The 9,520-nt window shown below is 43.8% G+C and overlaps 1 protein-coding gene across 1 annotated transcript in view; it reads left to right on the top strand.

The window, feature by feature from the left end:
• The window catches only part of CHST9 (carbohydrate (N-acetylgalactosamine 4-0) sulfotransferase 9), an 84,566-nt gene extending 77,141 nt beyond the window's left edge, over window positions 1-7,425 (top strand). The window contains exon 3 of the mRNA XM_009886640.1: window positions 6,328-7,425. Within this exon, the coding sequence (XP_009884942.1) occupies window positions 6,328-7,425 (1,098 nt within the window). The remainder of the gene's footprint in view (window positions 1-6,327) is intronic.
• Window positions 7,426-9,520: the final 2,095 nt, after the last annotated feature.

Here is a 9,520-nt window from a genome sequence, read left to right as displayed (position 1 = left end):
TCTACCACCTCTCTGGGCAAACTGTTCTAGTGTTTCACTACCCTAATTGTAAAAATTTTTTTCCTTATATCTAGTCTAAATTTACCCTCTTTTATTTTAAAACCATTACCCCTTGCGCTATTGCAACAGGCCCTGCTAAAAAGTTTGTCCCCGTCTTTCTTATATGCCCCCTTTAAGTATTGGTAGGCTGCAGTAAGGTCTCCCCGGAGCCTTCTCTTCTCCAGGCTGACCAACCCCAACTCCCTCAGCCTGTTACCATAGGAGAGGTGCTTCAGCCGTCTGATCATCTTCATGGTCCTCCTCTGGATCCACTCCAGTAGGTCCACATCTTTCCTGTGCTGAGGGCTCCAGAGCTGGATGCAGTACTCCAGATGGGGTCTCACAAGAGTGAAGTAGAGGGGCAAAATCACCTCCCTCAACCTCATCAAGTCCAACCGTTAACCTAGCACTGCCAAGTCCGTAAACCATGTCCCTAAGCACCACATCTACACGTCTTAATTTAAATACCTCCAGGGATGGTGACCCAACCACTTCCTGGGGCAGCCTGTTCCAATGCTTGACAACCCTTTCTGTGAAAAACTTTTTCCTAATATCCAACCTAAACCTCCCCTGGTGCAACTGGAGGCAGTTTCCTCTTGTCCTATCACTTGTTACTTGGGAGAAGAGACCAACCCCCACCTCGCTACAACCTCCGTTCAGGTAGTTGTAGAGAGCAATAGGGTCTCCCCTCAGCCTCTTTTTCTCCAGGCTAAACAGCCCGAGTTGCCTCAGCCGGTCCCTATAAGACTTGTGCTCTAGATCCTTCACCAGCTTCATTGCCCTTCTCTGAACACACTCCAGTACCTCAGTGTCTTTCTTGTAGTGAGTTGCCCAAAACTGAATACAGTATTCAAGGTGCAGCCTTACCAGTGCCGAGTACAGGGGGACGATCCTTTGTCCTGCTGGCCACACTCTTCCCGATACAGACCAGGATGCTGTTGGCCTTCTTGGCTACCTGGGCACACTGCTGGCTCACATTCAGCTGGTTGTTGACCAGCACCCCCAGGTCCTTTTCTGCTGGGCCACTCTTCCCCAAGCCTGTAGCGCTGCATGGGCTTGTTGTGACCCAAGTGCAGGACCCGGCACTTGGCCTTGTTAAACCTCATACCGATGGCCTTGGCCCATCGGTCCAGCCTGTCCAGATCCCTCTGTAGAGCCATCCTGCCCTCAAGCAGATCAACGCTCCAGCGCAGCTTGGTGTCATCTGCAAACTTACTGAGGGTGCACTCGATCCCCTCGTCCAGATCATTGACAAAGATACTAAAGTATCCAGTGCTCTCAATTCATGCTGAACTTTGGCACTGCCTGAGCAGGTCTAGTACCAAAGGTCTGGAATGTAAGGAAAGATACAATATACTCTGAGCATCTATTTCAAAATCCTGTTGTCTCATCACTGGGGGTACCTTGCTGCTTCTCATGGGTAAGTTTCTGTGAATATGTACTGCAGAAGTGCTGTCTGGGTTGGTCAGAAAACACAAATGCTCTGTCCTTCTAAATAATTGGTTTTTGTAAGTTTTGTCTGGAAAAAAAAGTATTTCAACCTGCTCTTGTCTTAAGGAATGACGTTTTTATCATCTTTGAATACCCATGTGTTTGCAGAGCACCCACATTAGCTGTTTAGTGTAATAGTGCTGAGAGGGTCCTCAGGGCACTCAAATCTGCAACAGTTAAGTGTGAGCCACAGTAAAAAGCAGAGCACAGCTGGCTCCCAGGTGATTCATGCAATTGCTCTTAAGAAGCATTTAGAGGACTCTTTCAGGAAGCATGTTTTAGGGCAGAAGACATATTAGCTAGACATTGAGAACCAAACCATACATTACTAATACTTAGAATGTAGTTATTTAGTAGCACAGAAAAGCACAATAAAACAGAATATTTCTTTCCTCCACTATTCTTTGTCCTACTTTTTCTATTGGGCTCACTTAATTTTATTATTCTTGTTAGTAAAAATGAATATCCAGCAGTAAAGCATTTAGGAAACACAGCACTGTCTGCACTGCAGGCCATTAAATCTTTGTAAATCAGCCCTGGAATATCATCCTTTCCAATACATCATTATCTTTTTGCATGATGGGTTGCTCTAATTGCAGACTGTCTAGATGAGAATCCCACCTGTGCATTGTAAAACCACCACAAAGCGCAAATGGATGAGTCTTAATCGTTCCTGGCACTAGTCAGTCTCCTCTACCCCAGTGGCTTGTGAAGGTATTAAAGGAAAGGACGGACAGCATCCATGTGTGTAAAAGAAGGTATTGTCTACTTATTTTTACAGTGAGGAGAAGTCTTTTGTGGATAGGGAGCAGGGAATCTCCAGCAATAAAACTGTCAAAACCAATCCATGAATCCATTAATGACTCAATGCCTTTTGTTTCAGCAGCTTCACTGAGTTGCCTGCCGGTAGCCAAACACCACACTAACACTCTGTTAAATTCCCTTTTTCCTTGTATTTAAACTAATTTTTAAATCTGTCTTCACTTTGTGCCTAGCTAAAGGGAGACAGAGATGATGTGCATACTCTTCTAAATTGGACTCATGGTCACTTTTTAACTTACTTTCAAATGTGTTTATGCAAATGGAGAACAAGGCGCTCTGCATGATTGCTGGCAAGGGTGCAACACATCACTGGATTTTAATTCTCAGATGAAGTGTACACAACCTACTGTGTAGGTTGTCAGCACGTCTCAAGGACAGCCTTGTGTTTATCCAAAGTGACCGTGGAGTTCATCTCCCATGCCACGCAGCTGCTTCCCAAACTTAGCAACTCTTTGGAAAGCCATGAATGGCCATCCATGTACTTGGGCACCTGGCTCAAAGAGTCTGAGCAAACGACTGTTTGCATGGGAAGATCTAGATCCAGAGTTAGTGACTGATACAGGATTACCTGCATGCTGCCTGTTGATGGTGTATGTTCAGGCGTTTTCCAAAATAAGGGTGCTCAGCAGCTTGTGGGGTGGACTGCTAGCAAAGTAGATATAATGGAAGAGGGTTTTTTTAAAAACACGTATTGCTTTTGCAAGTTTCTTCTTTTCCTGTTCCTGCTGTGAAAAAAAAAAATCAATATAATATGAAGATGTTCAGATCTTTAATGTGTCATAAAATGGGCATTGAAAAGTCACCAGCACCAAGAGGAAGCCAAAGAAGGCACCTCGCTTCATGTAAGCCTAGTGTCATGAAACATTAAAATCCTTTCAGAGTGTGTGGCTTTCAGCTGTCATGCATGTAACAGTGGTAGCAGCTAAATATGCCGGACTGTCAGGTAGTTTTGCTTAAGAAATATGGCACTATCTATTCAACAATTTCTGTTAGTTGCCCAAGAAAACTTTCTAGTTAAACATTTCTTGTCAAAAGTAAAGCTTGATTCATCCTTTTATCATTACTAGCTATTAACCTAGTTACTCCTGGCAAGTGTATGGGAAGGTTTGATAGCCTTTTTTTTGAGTTGGAAAACTTCCATGGCAATGCAACAGCCATTTATGCCTTTGAAAATTACCACTATCCATTATCATTCTTAGACAGAGGAAGTTACAGCAAGCATTTACTGCAAGCACACTATCCCTCGTGGAGCTTATAATAACATTTATTAGCCAATACTGTTGTATTCACTATGGGATATGTGTCTCAATGAGAAGGGGAAGTGGAGAGGGGAAGCAACTAATAGTATTTTACATATTTAGATAATTTTTTTGTCCTCAGAACTTCCTGTGTCATTGTTTTTCCCCTAGATATTTTTTTTTCCTTCTGTTTGGGGCTTTTTTTCCCTGATAGATTCTTTCTTCTTGCTTGGAGGGAGCCCCTTTCAAGTGACTCCCACTGTGCATATGTTGTTCCTTTAGGGTGTTACCTGAGATTTCTCTGAATAGTTCTGCCCATCCTTCTCTGAAGTCTTTAATCCCATGAAAAATCCTTCAGTAGTGGTTCCTACAGCTGCATTCACAGTTTCTGAGACTAAAATGCAATCCTCTTCTGGCATCTCCTTGGGTTATCCCCTGGGGTTGGTCCTGGATCCCAGGCGGACTGTTAGAAGTGGAACAAAACTAAGACCACACACCTTTCAGTCTGTCCTTTTCCCTCCTGGCCTGGTGGAACCGTGGTGTCTTCCACTAGTTCAGGATGGCAGGCTGAATTCAGAAGACTGAACTTTCCTCTGAAGCGTAGGGCTCATTTTGGTGGCTTTAGTTTGAAATTCAGATGGTTTAAGTGTCTTTGCACTGAAATATTTCCTGCAATAGACTGCTAAACTCAGATTACATACCATAGGAAGTCATGAAGTGCTGCTGCCCTCTCTTGAATTTTCTCTGCATTGGGGAACACCGGTACAGTCACATATCACTGGCGACTGTCTTCTAAATTAGAAAATTCCCTAGAGCTGCACCGATGAGTTTACAATCTTTGGTTACTTTAGCATTGTAGTATAACTTTATTCTTACTTCGGCTGAGCCTGGTATTGTATGGTTGATTTCTGTGTATCCTGTATTTTTCATTTTCAAGTTTTTAAGTTCCAGGTTTTCCTTTTAAGATCAAAGCATTTAATTTATTTGTAAGTCTGTGATTCTGTAGTAAGTCACCATTCACTGTGAGGCTGAAATTCCCATTAGGCTCATAGTCATCCCCTGTTTTACTACTAGTACTACCTTCTGTTATTACACCCTGACTACACTCCTGAATTCTTTCTGTCCTAGGGCAGAAGGGATAAATCTCTAGGCACATGTGTTTCATTTGTTTTAAAGAATGAAATATTAGACAACAGAAATAAGAAAACAAACGATATTAGAAAAACTGACCACATCAAACTGAAAGAATTCAAGTATCCTTTTGCATTTTTAAAAACACCAACATACTCTCTCACACATATGTACAAGTCCTGCGTGGCTCTGTTCTTTTATTTGTTTTCACCAATACAAAAATAATTTTACTTAGTTCAGTGAAAACAAGGATCTGATCATCAGTGGTTTGCAGCTGTACAGAATAACCTGGTCCCCCGTTTTGTTTTTATCATTGGAAACTATTACACTGCAAGATAGGCTAACTTTTCTTGGAACTGCTTGTTTTTTGTGTAGGTTTTATTTCAAACTGGAATTCAAATTGTGTTCCATGCATTAACATTTCTTACATTATTCCTCTGAATTTTTAACAGCCTTATTTGAGTCGGCCTATGAACTTTCCCATCCCCCCAAATCCACACTTATGGTCTGCCAGTCCACAAATCAACTTTCCAGTAAATGTTTAATCAGTTTATGGCAGAAGAGTCTTTTTATGTAGGTTTCCAAAAAAGTCAGACTTACGAAAGCAATCAGACAGTCTGTGCATGTGTGTCCATCTAACCATTTGGCTGTCTGGTGTTTGCAACAGGACCTTTAAAAACCTGTTGACCAGCATCCCCCCCCCTCCAGAAGTGTAATGCAGCAGGCTTGCCTCCTGACAGGAGAAAAAATCTACAAGCCATAGTAGACGTATGAAAATCCACTTGGGAATGAGAGAGCAGAAATACCCAAACTGCAAGAAACTCTTCAGTCAACTTGCATGATACAAGACTCCGAAGAATTTGGTGGCAAAACACAGATCCAAGCTTTGCTGTTTCTGCAGCTTGTGGATTGCACAGTGGCTGGGGACATTAAAAGAGATGTTTGGGAGGAAAGTCTCATTTTTTCACATTCTTTGCAGGGTCACTAGTTGATGTTTAGTTAGTTGATGTCATTAATGTTGAAGTTTAAATAAGTCAGATGGAATAGGCTCTAAAAGCACCTATTTTGCCTTACCAGTTGTGAAAGCAGCTAGCTCAGGTGCAGGCATCTGTGTTGCAGTCTGATGCATCCCACTTCCATGATCTATCTGTAAGGGGACAGGAGTAGGACCTTTTTGGAGGGAGGATTTCATCTGTCACTAGATCCCACTCAAACCCACTGATGTCTGCTATTTAGGAGCCCTAGTTTCATCCCCTACCACCGCTGGGCAAGGCCTGCCTCAAATCACAGCGGTGGCAGCAGATCCAGCAGCTCTCATCCTCCCTGTGTGAACCTCTTCTGATTTCTTAAAAGGCGTGGCTTAAGCTATTTATTTCTTTAGGAAGACCTACTGTGCACTAACAGGTAAGCTTCAGAAGCATGCATTTCAGTAATTAGCCCAGCTTGTTGCTAAATTAGGTGTATCGATCAAGTGGTTCAGAAGAGACTTTGTAGTACTAAATGTGGCTTGGTCACAAGCGCGCACCACCATCCTTGCTGCGGTGGCAATGTGTAATGGGCTGGGCTGTCACTGCATTGTAAGCTCTGCTTCTTTCCATGTTTGCAGGATTTCACATTCCCACCTCCGGGAATGCCAAGGAGAGCCGCGTGGAGCGGGAGTGCTCCTCCTGGCCTCGGTAAGCACAAGATGGCCGTCTCAGGCAGCAGGAACTGGCAGGGCAAGGCTGACCCTTTCGGTGGGGTGGCTGCATCCTTGGTAAGCCAACTGTCTGACCAGCAGAAGATGAGCGAGTCACCTCTCAGCCGATTCGGAGGGGTGTATTTACCTCCTGCACTGCACCCTTTAAACAAGACGTTAGTCAAGGATGGCAAGTGGAAGGATGTAGATAGCACCCAGGAAAAGCGGAGGTCCTTCCTGCATGACTTCTGTAAGAAATACAACAGCAAAAAGCAGCTGAGAACCCACCTCCTGCACCTGGTGTCAAGAATTTACGTGGAGGACAGGCACAAGGTCCTGTACTGCGAAGTGCCGAAAGCAGGCTGCTCCAATTGGAAAAGGGTCCTCATGGTGCTCAATGGACTCGCCGCTTCAGCACACAACATTTCCCATGATGATGTGCACTATGGAAAGCATCTAAGGAAACTGGACAGTTATGACCTAAAAGGGATATACACACGTTTGAACATGTACACCAAGGCTATATTTGTACGTGATCCTATGGAAAGACTGGTATCTGCCTTCAGGGATAAGTTTGAACATCCAAACAGCTACTACCATCCAGTATTTGGGAAGGCGATAATTAAGAAGTATAGACATAACGCAAATGAAGAGGCATTGAAAACAGGATCGGGGGTGAAGTTCAGGGAGTTTATCCAATATTTGCTAGATTCCCATCGCCCAGTAGGAATGGACATTCATTGGGAGCAAGTCAGTAAGCTCTGCTATCCCTGCCTCATCAACTATGATTTTATAGGAAAGTTTGAAACCCTAGAAGAAGACGCCAATTACTTTTTGCAGCTGGTAGGTGCTCCAGCCGAGCTGAAGTTTCCTAAATTCAAAGACAGACATTCCTCTGATGAGAGAACAAGTGCAGAAGTAGTGAGGCAATACTTAAAGGAATTGTCTAATGAGGAGAGACAGCTGACCTACGACTTCTATTACTTGGATTACTTAATGTTCAATTATACATCACCAATTGTATAGCATCAAAGTAGCTTCAGGCTTCTATTAGATATTTATCATTTTGGGATTCAAAACAACTACTTTGATATTAGCCCTGAAAGGAAACAAAGTTACTGCTAAGTGGAGTTGTCTTGACTTAGTGGGGGTTTTATAAGCTAGTGTGACATCAATTGACATTAAATTATAGGAGAATGCACCAAAAAAGACCTGTAAACAGCATAAATTGCACTAAAATGCCTGAAAAAGCTGCTTTTACCATTATGGATTATACTGTGTAAGTGGTAGCGCAGCCAGCTGTTACATTAGCTTACCTAATGTTCTTTTAATGGCTTAAGAATAAAGCATTCAGAGTAGCATGATTCTTTTTCGGTGTGTCTGCTTCAGAAATTGGTTTTGAAACTATTTTTGAATGTATTTTTTACTTTCTGTCACTTACTAATAAAGAAGCATTGGCTAATTTTGTAAAATCTTTGCAGCGTTCTCAGTTGCAAGGCTTGGTTTTTTGATTACCATTAGAATGTAGCTGGTTTTAGACCTGATGATTGGGTTTTATTGAAGGATGCTCTTGAATACAAATGCATAAAAACTGTGAATAACACAGCAGCTCAACTGGAGAGCAGAGTAAGTTTGCGTAGGCCTGTGATCTGAAGTCACGGTCCACTACCCCATTTTGACTGATGCATTAGAGTTGACAAATATAACCCTCTTCTCAGAGAATTGCCACATACCTTAAAATTAATTAATTTAATTTACAGTGAAGTCAAACACATAACGCATACTGTGGTCCAAATATTCAAGATAGTCTTCATCTTTAGTGGTAGGGCAAAGTCTTAGGGTGGCAGCTCTGGGACATTATAAGGTCTATACTGAGAAGCAACTTCATTGCAACCGCTGTGACCATTCTTGGTCTACCAGTGTCCAATCATCAGTCCAGCTCCCAGCGATCTGTTGCACAGAAAGTGTGGATGCCCGTTGCCTCCCAGACCCCTGGACTGGTTTTGTCCCCAGAGCTTCCTGAAGACACCTGCCCTTCCTGCCTTGTCAGCAGCCAGCAAACCCCACGAATGGGGTGGATGCTGCAGGGTTATTTGGTGGGATAGGTATTAGTGATTTGTCCTAGAGGGGGTTGTTTCCAGAGTCCCACAGTCCTGGTTTGAAAAGCACTTTTCCTCTTCCCTCTCCTCCCTCAAGTGCTGTCTGACCAATGCATGCGGTAGTTCCTGCAACCTGCAGTTGCACATGGCATTGTAGGATGGGTAGCCAGGGTGTCCCAGGAGGAGGAGAAATCCCTGCAGAACAGATAGGGAGAAATCCCTATGCTCTTCCAAAATAGAGATGACACCTGTTCTTTGCTTCCTGAAGTGGTTTGGGGTGTCTTGCTCCAGTGGTTTGATATAGCAAGTTCTAGAATAAGGAAACAGCCTGTCGGGAAACTGATGCAAATAATACGTCCTTTTCCTCTGTTCCCAACCACTGCTCACAACTAGCGCTATTGCTGTCCCATCCCTCATCTCAGGCAAACGTAAGGCTTCAGTCCTTCCACAGGAGTAACTGTGGGTCCCTGCTGAAAGGAGAGACTATTACCTACTTACCCTCGCTGTTTGTTTCTCCCTCAGTTTTCTCCTCAGAAGAGGAAAAAAACCACCTCTAGCCTCTGCAGTGCTGGAGTGTAATGGAGCAGGCTCTGCACATCTCTCCTCATGGCAGGATGAGACACTCCAGGGGAGAAAAGTAAAATCATACTGGGCAGCCCAGGTTGGAGGTGGTGCTGTACATGACTAACAACAGCCATAGCCAAAGCCAGCCTGTTCCCTGGGGCTGTGGAGCAAAGAGGAGGAGAAGGAAAAAGCCCACAAGCCATCATCACCGTGAGGTGTGGAGAGGAGCATGCAGGTGTTCAGCACCAACAAGGAGGTGCAGGGATGCCTCGGACAGGTAAACACACACACAGTTACTTGTGTGAGCTGTTACTGTGCCTAAATGGACCCCTAAGTGTTAACACCAGAAGTGTTTGGGATGGGATATCTGACCGTTGGACTGCCCCGATATATGCCTTTCCTCAGGTGAACAACGTGTCCCTAAATCTCCCCCTTTACGCTCAAGACGGTGTCTGACT

This window comes from Charadrius vociferus, unplaced genomic scaffold, assembly GCF_000708025.1.
Source record: "Charadrius vociferus isolate BGI_N301 unplaced genomic scaffold, ASM70802v2 scaffold45, whole genome shotgun sequence".
Taxonomy (NCBI): Eukaryota; Metazoa; Chordata; class Aves; order Charadriiformes; family Charadriidae; genus Charadrius; species Charadrius vociferus.
The sequence above is the reverse complement of the archived record's forward strand: the minus strand, read 5'-3'. Positions and strand labels throughout refer to the sequence as shown.